The 15,813-nt window shown below is 38.1% G+C and overlaps 1 protein-coding gene across 2 annotated transcripts; it reads right to left on the minus strand.

The window, feature by feature from the left end:
• Positions 1–1,283: 1,283 nt before the first annotated feature.
• LOC136251524 (uncharacterized) lies at positions 1,284–6,594 on the minus strand. Of its 2 annotated transcripts, XM_066043999.1 has the most exons (3): positions 6,481–6,594; positions 2,072–2,398; positions 1,284–2,012 (listed from the first exon to the last, which is right to left on the minus strand). In XM_066043999.1, exons 2-3 carry the CDS (start codon positions 2,390–2,392, stop codon positions 1,332–1,334), a joined length of 1,002 nt encoding a protein of 333 aa, XP_065900071.1. In that variant the 5' UTR covers positions 2,393–2,398; positions 6,481–6,594; the 3' UTR covers positions 1,284–1,331. The 2 variants fall into 2 exon arrangements, with proteins under 2 accessions (XP_065900071.1, XP_065900065.1); XM_066043993.1 differs by lacking the exon at positions 6,481–6,594 and having other exon boundaries at positions 2,072–2,733.
• Between the last annotated feature and the right edge of the window lie 9,219 nt (positions 6,595–15,813).

Here is a 15,813-nt window from a genome sequence, read left to right on the forward strand (position 1 = left end):
GCCTCACAGAGAGAGGTCGTGGAATCCAAATTTCCAATACCACTAAATGAGACAAGGATAGTTGGAAATTTGCTTCCCCAGTAAACACCATGTATCCATTAATGTGGTTGCTTCCCCAGATGACACGAGGCCACCAGGTCCCCAATATACAGGGGGTACAGTATGTGAATAAAGTTTCTTGCTCAAGGAAACAACAACAACAAACAAATTGGCATAATTGGGAATTGAACCTTGAACCTTTTGATTACCAGGCTGATGCTCTAGCTACTTAGCTATGCTGCCTCACACACACACACACACACACACACACACACACACACACACACACACACACACACACACACACACACACACACACACACACACACACACACACACACACACACACACACACACACACACACACACACACACACACACACACACACACACACACATTCACCTGAATTGTTATTATTAATTTTTTTACCATTAACTTACCATCACAGCCATTTCTTGGCCGCCACCTTGGATTTCACATGTTTTTTCACCATAGCCTGTCTGAGGGCCGCACCTTTGTTTACAGCTTGACTGTTTTTGATTAGATAATGTATTCCAGGTCATAAGATATGCATGACCTCCATGTATAATGTATGTGATTTCCCAGAAGAGGCAACCGTAGCCCCTCCAATAAACAATGTATAGAAAACTACAAACTTCCAAATATCATAATCTCTTGACCTATCCTTTTAAAACTTGGAGAGGTTACTATAGATATTGACACCTACATTATACAGGTTGCTAGGGGAATGGTTATTATTTCCTTATTAAACTTTGTTTATTGTTTGTTAACATGAGTATGATTATAAAATCAGTCACTCAATCTTCACACATCAGTGACTACTCATACAGATGGTAGAGCTCAGGGTTATATTAGGAATGCGAGTGCCATGCATGGCAATATTTTGGGTCTGAACAGTACTTGTCAAAATTGTACCTGTTATCCAGGATAGAGAATAATAGCTACTGACCGTAATTTGCTTTTTTCGTTGCAAATTATTTTCACATGCAAAACTTTATTTTTACAAAAGATTGATCTAATAGAGCAGCCATTCACATAAATCATATGAAAATATTTTGGCACAAAAACTTTTATCACGAAATTTTGCAGCATGAAAATAAAGCAAATCAGTAGATCAAGGTTGCCCATAGAACTGGAATGCTAAAGTACTTAAAATTATGCTAAACGTGTTCATTTTAGGAATCAAGAGCAGTATGTTTGATATATATATTATATCATTATATACAAACTGTAGTTGTAATGCATATAATTGTGTATACACATCTACAAATTATCCAGTGTGTGAAGTCACTATATATACAGTTTCCTTAAGCCAGTAAGTATTATCAATTCTGCAGCTTCGCCACATTGTTTCTATAAAGCTTTCGCTGGTAGTCTCTAACTCAATTATTAGATCGTTTGCAATGCCAAATGGGTTGAAATAATATTTATCAATGCCATCAAAAATTGACTCCAGAATGGAACAATACTTGTCATAGTACGTGTTAGGGAAGACATTTAGAACATTATAAATATCCTGTAACTTAGAATTACCAATTTGTATTGGCCTATTCTTAACGGCAAAGTAATAATTGCAGTGATCTCTATTTAGCCATTTTTTAGTTATTGAAAGGCTACTGATACCGATATTGACCCAGCCTGATCCAGGAGCTTCTGCTTCAAGTCTTTGAACAACTGTTAATATACAACTGGCATCCTGCGATGCTCTTCTAGCTGTATTTGTGCTTGGTGAATGGACTTCATGATCACTATTATTACCAGTTAGTGTTCCTCCAGTGGTTGTATTTTCCTTTGGTTGGCTGGTCACTACCAAATTCTTCCAATAGCTGTTGTATGCCAACACTAGTACAGCTATCACCACTGCTAATTTAAACGCAAGCTTCACAACTTTCTTGATGACATCAAATGACTGCTGCATGAAAAGCCATATCCTTTGTACATAACCTATTTGCTATGAAAAAAGATATACGACTAAAATCAAAAATTAATAATTATATAGTCTGAACTTACTTGTTGATATTCAAATTGTTGGGTTTGCTCGTTTTTTAACAAGACTACCAATTCCTGGTGTGCAGTAAGGCCACGTTCTGTAGCACTTTCTTCAAGACAACACAGAAACTTGTTCCACCAATCTCTTCCCTTAGATGGAAGAACTTGTACAATCAAATCAATCTTTTCTGATCGAGTTAGTTCTCTACCACACAATTTTTCTAACTCATCATCGGTCAGCAAGTCTTGTTGGTTAAGATACGGGGTAATGGAATAAGGGTTAAGCCTTACACGGATATTAGTATGTTGTGCATGCAGAGCTTGTTTCTGGAAACTCCTCATGATTCGCTAGACAACAATACAATGACACAGTGTTAAGTATTACATACACACCTTAACACAACCAGAGGCCTAGTGGTATTATCACATACTGTATGTACACACCTTAACACAACCAGAGGGCCTAGTGGTATTATCACATACTGTATGTACACACCTTAACACAACCAGAGGGCCTAGTGGTATTATCACATACTGTATGTACACACCTTAACACAACCAGAGGGCCTAGTGGTATTATCACATACTGTATGTACACACCTTAACACAACCAGAGGGCCTAGTGGTATTATCACATACTGTATGTTCCCACTAGCAGCAACTGCATATGTAACTGAATTTTGGAAAATCACCCATATGGGCGCACATGAAATAATTAGAATTTTCGTGTTTGGTGGGATGCTAATAAGAGCAGGGCACAGTGTTGAAAATATTTCAAGACTTTTCTTGTAATTTAACATATTGGCAATGGCTTAAAACCATCAACAAGTAGGTTTCCACTATAAAGTTTGTGATTTGATCATTAAATATTTTAAGTGTCAAATGCGCCCATATGGGTGATTTTCCAAAATTCGGTCACATATACTCATATATAATACTCACTAATTAACGGTTAGAGACCTACCACGAGGATCTTCGTGACTTTAAAAACCTGAGGTGAAGCCGAGGTTCTTTAAAGCCACAAAAATTTGAGTGAGCGGTCTCTAACTGACTTAGAAAATGTGACCGTGCCTGCGAAAACAGGGTATGTGGGCACAAACTACACCCTGTCACTTTATATCTCAGCATTGAACAGAATATTTGCATTCTGTAACTTGTGTTATAAAGCCCATTAAATGCTTACTGAGAGCTAAAAACTGCATGGCCATAGCATAATGGTACAAAAAGTTATGAATGATGTAAGTGTGAAAAAGTAGGCAAAAATAATGTGCCCACATGTCCTATTTTCACAGGCCCAGTCACAAATAGTGTAGGTGTATTTATATACTAGTAGATAGATACCCACTATACAAATTTGGAATTTTCAACTAGAGTAGGGACAATAACACATCAATAAAAACTACTGAAACAAGCTGGAGTAGTGCACGATATTAAATCACAGTAAAACAATAAGAACTGTTATATTCTCACTGTGCATATAGGAATATAACACTTCTTATTGTTTTACTGTGATTTAATATCATGCACTACTCCAGCTTGTTTCAGTAGATTTTATCAATGTGCTATGGTCCCTAAATTCCCAATTTTTTGCGTACTTGTTTGTTAACCTTTTGCGTAAATAAAATTAATATCGGTGCATAATAGTGCAGATTAATCCCTGACAACTTTTGCTCCTGTTGTAAATGTAGCTACAACTGGACCTGGGCAGCCTTGAACCTGTGATTAATGCTCGAACACTTATACAAGGCTGCCCAGGTCCAACCATGGATTTTTTTCTCCTTTTTCCACCTTTTAAAACATACTTTATGCAAACAGGCTGTAGGACCTGGTGTCTTACAAACCTTCAGCACTTGTGCTGTAAAGCCTTATAATAAAAAAAAAACAATAAAATACATGATACCACATATCTTTTACTATTCATTTAGCTATCCTCTGATAAAAGGACAATAACCACTGAGACTGACTGAATGTTTGGAAGATTGATTAGTCAGAAATAAATGCACAATATCCCAGTATGTTAGTTATGTAGCTATAACCACCTTATTTTTTGATTAAACGTTGTCCACTTAGTAACTTATGAATAAGGCCCAAAACTGTAATAAATATATTACCTGTTTTGTAAAACTGGCCAACTGGCATGGGCACAATGCATGTAAATAGCTTTAATAAATAATAAATTTATAGATAAACAATAATAAGTAACAACTTTTATGGTTAAAAGTTTTGTATAACTCTTCTATATTTTGTAGCCGTTATCATAAATGTTTTAGCAATGCTTTCCTACATAATTATAATTATACACCAGTGGTATCAATGTGAATATATTTATGATGGAGTTGTTGTAGATGCACTCTGCAAAACTGCTATCATTTTGCTAGATAATTACACTAATAGTTTTAGGTACAAGCAGAAAAAAACCCAGGACAAAAGATTATTGTATGATGGCTTTGTGCTTTGAAATCACTGATCCAATAAAAGTGTATGTTGTGAATTAAGTTGTTTCTGTTCATCTAATAAAATATCTCATAGTTGAAAAATGCATATGGCAAAAACTATTGGTGGGAAACCAAAGGTTATGGACATGTACATGTAGTTTACTGGTCTGCTGTCAATGTAAATGTGCATGCCCATACTACAATGTTTGATGTGATGCTAAGAAAATGTTTACTGGCAAGAAAAGTTGAGCATGCTTGTTACCATGTGCACAACGTGTTGGCATTAGTATTTCCATTACCTACTGCCAGTCATGGATTTATAAATCTTCGCAGTTTGGAACCACGAGCTCATATAATTGACAAAGCAATACTGAAAACCATGCACTGAAAAGAATTCAAGTTGTTTGTAGCTACTGTGAAATATTGAGTAGAAGATCACTTGCCAAGATAACCTCAAGAACGTATTCACTCAGCAGTAGCTAGTGACATTGTATCACAATTTGACATCAGTATAAGAATAGTCAGCGGTGGTGGAGTGATTAGTTCATGAACACAGGCAGATCTTACATAGCTGGTCTAAAGAGAAAAGGGTTTCAGAGAGTTCTAAAAAGCCAAGAACCTAAAACACTGACATCTAATAAACAGGAAAATAGTTTGAAAGAAAAGCATACAGACCAATGCAATATCAAATAGAACAGCAGACAGTGCAGCCATAATACTGTATGTTGTGATAAGAACTTGTTTTGCATGAATACCATAAACATTCAGCACCTGTGCTAAAAAATAAAATAAAAGGCCAACCCAAGCTATGGTCTGGTTTCTGGTCCTAGTCAGATTCAAAAGTGATTATGGAAAATCAGTATTAATGTCACATTGAAATACATAGAAATCCACACTTATATGTGTCACCACTAAAGGACTTATCCACCTAGTAAAATATTTCACAGAATTTCTTGTAATTTAAGGTACTCACTACTGATCTGATCACTGTAAAGTTAAGTAGATGATTGTAATATCTTATTTTAATCATAAATATATTCCAGTTGTAAAATGTGACTTTAAGACCGATTTTCCAAAATCCGGTCACATAAATAAGCATGAGGGCGGGCAAATTTGGCCATTATGTCATTATTACTAATGAAACAGATAAACCAGAGAATAAATACTCCACAGAACAGCCATTCAATTAGTGCTGTGATTGTAAACACTACAATTCACCATAGCTATGGTATAAATCTGTAAAAGTGAACCGTATTCTAGCTACATAAAGAACACCAGTTGGATAATCAAAGTAGCCAGATACTTTTGAAGGCTATAAGATACCAAACAACAAGCACTCTAGTAATGTTTTAGAAGTAGAAACTTACCTCTACCAAACGTCTCTCATTTGTTTACACGTGTGAAACCTGACACAATTTATATGACATCATTAAACATGCGCACCACTAATAATGGTGAAACCTGGCACTGTAGTGTGTAAATTGAATGCAGGCAGTGGACCAGAAACCAGACTACCAATTGGAATGGCTTAATATCCATAATTATGGCTTAATATCCATAATTATGGCTATATTAATTTTGTTTTCTGCCAACAAAGAAAGGGCCTCCAAATTTCATTATATATACCTATAGCTATAGGGCCTCAAGGATGCTAAGGCTGGCCTTGGTAGCTAACAAGACAGCAAGACTGGGCACTGACACCATTGGCAATCCACACATCATTCGCACTTCCTTTGCGGCCCATCAATTTAGTGCCTCTAGGTCTGGGGCCTGATGGCTCAGAAGTAAACAGCTATAATTTGAGAGTTGCATCAGACTTTCCCCCACCCCTGAATAGCTAAAAATTAAAGCAGTCTAGCCACTTGAACGTAAGGCTACCCCCCCCACACACACACACACACACAGAATTGGTCACAAACACTATAGCTACTTTCTCAGCCACTGCCCGCGAGCAAACCCCACAAAATATATATAGTTTATACAGCGTCAACTTACTGTGTGGCACTCGGTGTAGCAGTACAGGAATATCAGAATATTAATCTCACAATATTATTATGACAGCATGGAATCCACTGGTTCATAAAACCACAGATATAATAATGGACAAACAATGAAAATTTTATCTACGTCACAGTATGTGATCAAAATAATTATTAATCACAAGGGATTTTCCCTGTAGCTACAGCTATATAAGGCTACGTACTTAGCTTACTTACCAAACAGTCAGGGGCGGATCTAGAAATTTTCAGAGGGGGTTTCCAATTGCAACTTCAGCCTAGCTGCCAGTTAAAGACCAAAAAAAAAAAAAAAAAAGTCGCAAACGCTGTGAAGGTGATTTCAGAGGTAAAAGTATGAAGTTTTGCCAATAGAAAAAGAGCCAGAATATAATACAGTATGTATAACTCTCTAATTTTTATCACCCAGACAAATCGTAGGGGCGCACGCTATTGCAGAGGGGGTTTCTGGAAACCCCAGAAACCCCTCTAAAAGCGCCCCTGAAACTGATCATGAGTCAGCAGATTCAACGCCTCACACCAGTAGCTAAACCATTTAGTATCAAGACACACGGTAATGTATCATGCCGGCAGCCCGGGCCAAGAAGCCGGCGCGCCACACCATGCAGGGGCGGATCCAGGGGGGCTTTGGGGGCTGAATCCCCCCTTCACCTTTAGGCTTTACTTGATCAATATGCTGAGTACTACAATGAAACTTTGTCTTAGCACAATTATATGATCACTGATAATACATAATACTCCTAAATCCACCTTATAAACATTTTTCCAAGGTATTATCAGTGGATTTATGTTAAAGGTTATGCAACAAGGACCAAGATCAGCATGGAAGTTGTATAAGATCGAGATACTCTAATAGAGCAGTCAGCTAACTACTCTAATAGAACATTCAGTGGAAGCATATAGTTGGTTCTGTTATGGAATTTTTCCAAATCTACCTGTACCTATACATACAATGATGTGCTTTGGTGTGTTTAAAAGGCTTGATTCGTCTACTTGTGTAGTTATTATGGATGGCAATACTTTATTCAGGTACACAATTTCCATTGAAAATGCTCTCAGATTCAATCTCATATCATTCAAATTTCAAAATTTTCCAGTTTCAACATTATTATTATTCTAACATACACCTATATTGTTGTGCAATTGTAAGAGGGTCAGGTGCATGCATCATGTGCTTTGGTTGTCTGAACCTAGCTACACAAATCTTTCCATTAACAAATGCTGCAGAGAGTCATACCTATAATCAAGAGTCCATAATATGGACTCTTGCTATAATGTAAAGGAAGTATACAGTATATAAAATATCTACAGGCAGAAATATGTATTTTATGTAGAAATGTCTCCAAATTGCAGTATTTTAGCATGTAATTTTCAAAATTTTCCTGGGGAGGGCATGCCCCCAGACCCCCCTAGTTCCAGCATGCTTTGCATGCTGGGAAGTGTGAAAAGCACACCTCCACCCAAGAAATCAGTACCTTTAGTTAGCTCCCCCCCCCCCTTTTATAAATCCTATATCCACCATGAGTATATAGAAAGAAAACGTGATTTTCATACATAGATAGCTATGTACCTCCGTGATCCCATAACCAAATTTGTTAGTATTAAATTATGGACATGTATACAAAACAGACACAGGGGCGGATCCAGGGGAGGGGAAGGGGGCTGAACCCCCCTTCACTTTTAGGCTTTACTTAATATGCTGAGGATTATAAAGAACTTTTGTCTTAGCATAATTATATGATCACTAATAATACAGATACTCATAAAACAACCTTATAAACATCTTTCCAAGGCTGCGATGTAATTACAGCAAATGCTTATTCTGGCTGCGGTGTAGGCTTTGCTTTTCATTGTTAAGATCTGCAGTGATGTGTTTGAGGGGTCATTGCTCTTCAGTTGGCCGTCCATCAGCCACTAATATTGATCTGGCCTACTCCGAGGGTCGCTTGGAGTCTGGTGGCCTTGTTTGATTGCTGGTATTTCCAGCTGTCCAGCACTTTAACACCTAGTGCCGGGGGTGGTGGCAAAGGCAGTCCATCTAGACCGGGAAAAAACAAAAAAAATCTTTCCAATGTATTATCAGTGGATTTATGCTAAAGTTTATGCAACAAGGACCCGGATCAGCATTGGAGGTGTACAAGATCGAGATACGAGCAGTTACCTAACTACTCTAATAGAACATTCACTGGAAGCATATAGTTGGTTCTGTTATGGAATTTTTCCAAATCTGCCTGCACCTATACATACAATGAAGTGGATTGGCCTGTTTAATGCACTTGTCAATTTCATGCCCCACCCCCCACCCCCGGGCGTCCCCACACCCCAGGTGGGGATTTGACATTGCTTCTTGTCCCCATACCTGCAGGGCCGTAGCCAGACTTTTATCTGGGTAAGTTCTTTTAGAAGAAATGTGGACCTTTTTATATGAAATGATTCAGATTATATTATGGTGTATGCACCCAGCATACAAAGCATGCTGAAACTAGGGGGGTCTGGGAGCATGCCCCCCAATGAAATTTTTTGAAAATAGATGCTTAAAGGTTGAATTTAGTGGCATTTCAGTTAATAAAATAAGAATTTTTAAGGTAAGCTGAAGACCAGCTGTATGGATGATATCTGGAAAAATATCTCTACTGCTACTGTAATTATACCATCTGCACATGCATGTGTCTAAATATAATATATTGGAATGTCACAGTGATAAGAATGGGAAAGATTGAGCACTCTGCCGTGATTATGATTGGAAAGACAGCAATGTGCTGATATACATCCAATAATATAAATTGACTTATAAATGTTGGTCCAGGAGTTTGTCATAACTAGGTGGTGGCAGCTCATTCCATTCTTTAGTAGTTCTGTAAATAAAGCATTCTTGATAATGTTGGGTGTGTGATGGTGGGAATATAAAATGTAGTTGGTGGAATTGTCTGGTGGTGGAGGTCTGTGGCAAAAAGTATTGTGGCATTTGTATGGCTGGCTCTTGATGGTGAACAATTCTAGATAAGAGTGTCAATCTGCTGGCTTTCCGTCTTTCTTCAAGTGTAGACCAATTAAGATCTTTCAACATAGATGAAACACCACTATGGAAATCATAGTTGGAAAAAACCCACCTTGCTGCTTGTCTCTGTATCATTTCAGTTTTGTAAATTAAAGATTTCTGGTACGGGTCCCAAACTTGAGTGGCATATTCCAGGATTGGACGGACAAGTGATGTATAAGCTTTGGATTTAACCTTGTTGGTACATTTTCCTAGGTTTCTTTTGATGAAATTTAGCATTCTAGTGGCTCGGTTGGTGATATTTGTTATGTGAGCATTCCATGAAAGTGTACTGTTGAGTAGAACTCCGAGGTACTTATATGTGTCACTTAACTGAATTGTTTCATTGTTTAAAATATATGTACTTGTAAACGGTGAATGATTTCTTGTAACTCTTAGTAACACACACTTGCTAACATTGAATTTCATCTGCCATACATGTGCCCAGTTGGAAATTTCATCAAGATCTTTCTGCAATAAGGTGGTATCATCATTGTTACTGATTGAACGGTATACAATACAGTCATCTGCAAATAGACGAATGGATGATGATATGTTTTCACTGATGTCATTTATATAATTGTAACAAAAACATTAGGGGACCTAGTACGGTTCCTTGGGGGACTCCTGATATAACACGGACATAGTCAGATTCAGTTCCATTAATCACTACTCTTTGAGTTCGTTTTGTTAGCCACTGAGATAACCAGTGGTGAGTTCTACCAGTAATACCATAAGACTGTAACTTTAAAAGCAGACGTTGATGGGGCATGGTGTTGAAAGCCTTAGCAAAATTCAAAAATAACACATCAACTTGTTTACGATCATCCAGACTCTTAGCTAGTTCTTCAATCACGGTAAGTAATTGGGTAATGCATGAGTGACCAGATCTGAATCCATGTTGGAGAGGGTTAAGTATGTTGTTCTGTTCTAAGTGAGACATAATAGAATGATAAATTACGTGTTCCATAACCTTGCAACACACTGACAACACACTGATGTAAGTGAAATGGGTCTGTAATTAGCTGGTACAGTTGAGTCGCCCTTCTTATGAATAGGTATAACATTGCCCTGGAGCCAGTCACTAGGGAGTATTCCTTCCTTAAATGATTGAGAAAATATAATTTGAAGTATAGGGGAAATTTCAGTAGCACATAATTTCAGAATACGGGTGGGAATACTGTCAGGACCAGCTGATTTGCTTGAATCCAAGTTTTCTAAAATACATTTGATACCATTGCTAGTAAAATCGATGTTGTCTGTATCGGGATATTGATTTGATGGTAGGGTAGGAATGTCAGAATTTTCCTGAGTAAAAACAGATAAAAACTGTTGGTATCAACAGGGGCAGTGGAGCAGAACAAAAGGTGTCTTAAACAATGAATTTACACATTAATTGCATGGAGTTGAAACATGGATGCTAATCGTGGGCTCTGTATGGAGGGGAGGGGCTTGTCCACCAAAATCTTATATTTTAATGAAAGCTCGGTTTAGACAATCTAGTCTACATGCTAGCTTTTAAACAGGGCCGCCCACAGGGGGGGCAGCTGGGGCATTTTTCCCCGGGCCCCAGCCTCAACTTGAATACCCGTTTAAAAGATCGATGTACTCTAATAGAGCAGTCAGATCTAAATACTCCAATAGAGCAGTCACAATATTCTTCAGAGGAACAGTGTAGCAAGCTTATATATAAGGAGATATGGTTGGTGAGGGCAGCTATTGTCATTGTCAGCATGTAATGATCTTTTCTTTGGGTCTTCAACCTACAGCTTGGGTAAAGTTGTGATTCAGAATGGAAACTTCCTTGCTCCTGGGACCCCAATTTAACTCTTTGCCCTGGGCCCCTTAATTTCTCTGGGTGGTCCTGCTTTTAAAAGAAAATGTAATTGTGACTGTTCTATTAGAGTGGTTGACTGCTCTACTAGTAAACTGTAGCTAATGGACTTTTTCTCCTGAAAATTTGGACTTGTATACTAAAATTGTGGACCTTTTTACTGAAATTGTGGACCTTTTTTTACAAGAGGGCAGTTCTCAGACCCCCCCCTGGCTACGGGCCTGTCCTGGGGCAATTGACAGTTGTCCAATTCACTGACCAATTTTCGGTAGTTGCATTTCTAAACAATAAAATCGCACTTGCTATAACTTTACTAGCTACAGGGCAGGTTTATTACAGTTGCATGCATGAAATATGCCTGCATTGCATGCATGAAAATATCCTTGAGGTGTTGTCAAATCCCCTACTATGGGGGTGGGGATTTGACAGTCGATTTTGCCCCAGTAGTGGGGAATTTGGCACCATGCACGATTTGTCAAATCCCCTATATTCCCCCACCCTCCCCGGGGGTGCATTACCAGAAATTTAGTACATTTTTTGGTCGTGTGCATTAGTGTAGACAACCTGTGTAAAATATTCATATAATACAATCACTTTTGAATGCGATGTTTTTAAATGTCTAATGATTGAAACCAACACATTCCAAAGGGTTTGAAGCCATTTAGTCCCTAACCACAATATTATCTTGCACTAACCTCAAAATTTTCTTCCACTTAGTACACTTCAAAGCCATACTGTGTATGTAGTGTGTGTCTGTGTGTGCATGGTTTAATCATGGCACATTTATACCTCATAAATTAGAGTGTTAACCACATCAAAGGGATACTCGAAATAACTGTTTGTGTGCTTTAACTTTCTCAGTTAAGGAACATGGTATGAGATATAAATTGTTTGTTTCTTTTCTTTTTTTTCAATTTCTGTTGTAATTTACAAGTACATGTTCCTTTATAGCCTGCAGCTCGTCTATACAAAACCATTCATCCGGAAGCCACAAGTCACTGACTAAACTGATGATTGTTTATAATGTGCATGCATGTGTGCGTGCGTGTTATTATTGCATTTTTAAATTAATTGAGTTGATTGACTATAATGTAATCTGTATCACAACGCGTATGCCATAAGTGTCTTGTCCTGGAGGAAGCTGGTCTATCACATCATACTTCAGTCGTTTTGCTTTGTTATTATCGCTAGCATAACTAGTCGAGCAATTTTTGGTCCAAATTTACACCAGATTTAACCTTAGATGGGTAAATTCTCAAAAAATCTTCTGTGGGGGCATGCCCCAGACCCCCCCCCCCCCCCCCCCCCCTAGACGAGAGCATGCTAAAGCATGCTCTACACTGTTAAAAATAAAGAGTAACCACCACTCTGAGAGTTCCCAGTGTAGGGAGGATTTAACACCCCATGGAGAGTAACCAACACTCTGAAGAGAATAACCATTACTCTGAAGAGTAAGTGACACCACCTTCAGAGCATGTGTTACTCCCCAGTTACTCCTTTGGAGTAATGGTTACTCTCCAGGGGTGTTAAATCCTCCCTACACTGGGAACTCCTTGAGAGTTGTGGTTACTCTTCATTTTAACAGTGTAGGTTTTGCACTGTGTACGTGCATATATGCTCAAAACTCCCTAGTTTAAAACAGCACCCATCATAATCTGCTGATTTTATTACAAGCATTTTCTAGTTCGATGTACGTGATTTTAATATACTCTAGTGAAAAGTAGACTATCTCATTTGGCGCCAGTTTCAGCTAGCTACTACTTTCGTAGTTTACTTGCTGCCAGTTGCTGGAGAAAACAGAACACCTATAATTAGGCCATACCTATTGGATCTTATGTTGCGCGGGCCCGACCGACTGTCTTTTTTCATAACCTAAAATGATAATGATAATCACGTGATTTTTGATCACGTGTTCTAATATGGCTTCTAACTCGTGCGCGTGGTTAAGCGTGATTGTAAAAGAAGGGCTGAAGCTTGTACAGCGTTCAAAAATAATCAGTTGTAATTGGGAAAACTCTTTTGGTGATTTACTTTCGAAGTCGTACAGCACAGAAAGAAGAGTTGTAAAAGTGGAGATCTCCCAGACTGATCAATTTTTGTCTACCCACGAGGTTTGCTTATATAGCTATATAGCTAGGGCTATATTACTATTATTATTGAATTATGTATGTATGTGAATGTTATACAGTAGAATACAGTTATTAAAAGGTATTTAATATTTATAAATCATATAGCTACTCACTGTATTATGCCATGCGAACTTCATTTCCTGTGCCTTTCATAAAAGGTCAGCATTGATGCCCCAGTGTTTCTCTGTAATCAGTTTCATTGCAAGTTTGTATGCTTTACATTGGAAGATAATAGAAGTGTGAGCACTTCTTTGTCCTGTACACACAGTGGAGACAAACCTAACGCCTTCCAGGTTATGATGTCTGCAGCTCACAAGACAGTGTTACCCCGACCATATGATGAACAGCCATTGAGAGGTGATCATGCCATTTACAATAAATTACTTGAACTGTTGAACAGCAGAAACTTAGGATGGAGTCCAGGTATTGTTGAAACCACAGGTATAAAGTTTTTGAAGGCCCTTACAGATTGCTTGTGGATGCTGGATCCACATCATGATCAATTTTCCTCACGAGCTTACATAATCCCAGAAGTTTTTCTGGGTTTACAAATTGATTACTCGAAGCTGTATACCTGTGGTTCTGAATTATTTCCGCCAACTTCATGCCGCTATGACTTGATAGTTACACGTGCAGCTCTGATATGCAGTGATTCCATTGAAGTACAATATTACAGTGCAACGCTCGTATCGTTTCCTCTAATCTGTTACTTTTGTGGCTTACCAGATGGACTGGTCAATGATGATTCCATCAAAGAGTTATGCAAGCAATACGCTGTTGTACGGCCAATCTGTTTTTTGTGTAGATCTAGTGGCAAAAGGCCTGCCACTAGACAACCTAATAATATGAAGAAGCAAAAGAAAAACTAAAACCATACGTATAGTTACATAGGTTCATTTTTGGTAACAAATGCTTTCGTATTTGTATTGATGTACCATGCTTTATGTAGTTTGAATTTTAAAGTTTAGTAGCCATGTACTGTGATACTTTTTATGTTTACATTAAATAATACTATTGAAAAAACTATCATTATCATTATCAAATCGACCTACCTACCCATATTTTTCAAGGTTTCGCCCGTGCAACATAAGATCCAATAGGTATGGCCTTAGTTGGATTGAGCTTTCTAAGTAAGGTCAGTGCTGGATTTGCCTATTAATGACGAATGACGTGAGCATTACGTCAAAGACTGAAGCAGTTTCTAATTTGTTGGAGCATCGCTGGACATTTATGGACGGCCTGGAACCACAAGTAGATGGCTGTATTTAGCGAAGGTTTTAGCCTACGCGTTAATAATAAGGTGAAAATGATTGGTTACATACAGATTCAACCGACTTCGTAGGGTGAGTGAGTTTATTGTATGTTAAACCCATACATTTGGGCCTACTGAACCATAGTCTGTATTGCCACATGTAGACGGACTTCAATCCTACCAAATGGGTCATTTAGCCTCTATTTATACATATTTCATTACCTTCACTACAGAGCGGACATTGTACACCGCTATTTGAGATGTATTGCCAATCCAACACTGTATGTCAATTTAATTTTTAATCAGTAGGCCCATGACCTCAAATTTCTGGTATGGGGGGGGGGGGTGGGGTATGAAATTGACAAGTGCATAAAAGGCTTGATTCATCTACTTTTGTAGTTAATATGTTTGGCAATACTTAGTAATTCAGGGACACAATTTCCATTGCAAATGCTCTCAGATTCAATCTTGCATCATTCAAATTTCACTTTCAACATTATTATTCTAACATGCACCTATTGTTGTGCAATTGTGAGAGGGGTGCATCATGTGCTTGGTTATCTGTACCTACCCAAACTTTTCCATTAACAAAATGCTTCAGAGAGCCATACCTATAAAAGGCAGTATATAAAATATTTACAGGCAGAATATAAATTTTATGTGGAAATGTCTCCAAAATGCAGTATTTTAGCATCTATTTTTCAAAGATTTCCTGGGGGACTTGCCCCCAGACCCCCTAGTTCCAGCATGCTTTGCATGCTGGGAGGTGTGCTTCACACATCTCTACCCAAGAGATCAGTACCTTGGGTTAGCCCCCCCCCCCCCCTTTATAAATCCTAGATCCGCCCCTGAGACAAAAACAATTATTAGTAAGCCAAAGGCCTTTTAGTCTGTCCATATCCTGTTATTGACCAGAAATTGTCTAAATTATTCTTAAAGCTGTTGAGATTAATTGACTCAATGACATTATCGGGTAGGGAGTTCCACTGATTAATCACACTGTTGGTAAAGAAGTTGAGCCTGGATGTGGGTCTACATTTGCTGTTTGAAAATTCGTTGAT

Source organism: Dysidea avara, chromosome 1, assembly GCF_963678975.1.
Source record: "Dysidea avara chromosome 1, odDysAvar1.4, whole genome shotgun sequence".
NCBI classification, from domain to species: domain Eukaryota; kingdom Metazoa; phylum Porifera; class Demospongiae; order Dictyoceratida; family Dysideidae; genus Dysidea; species Dysidea avara.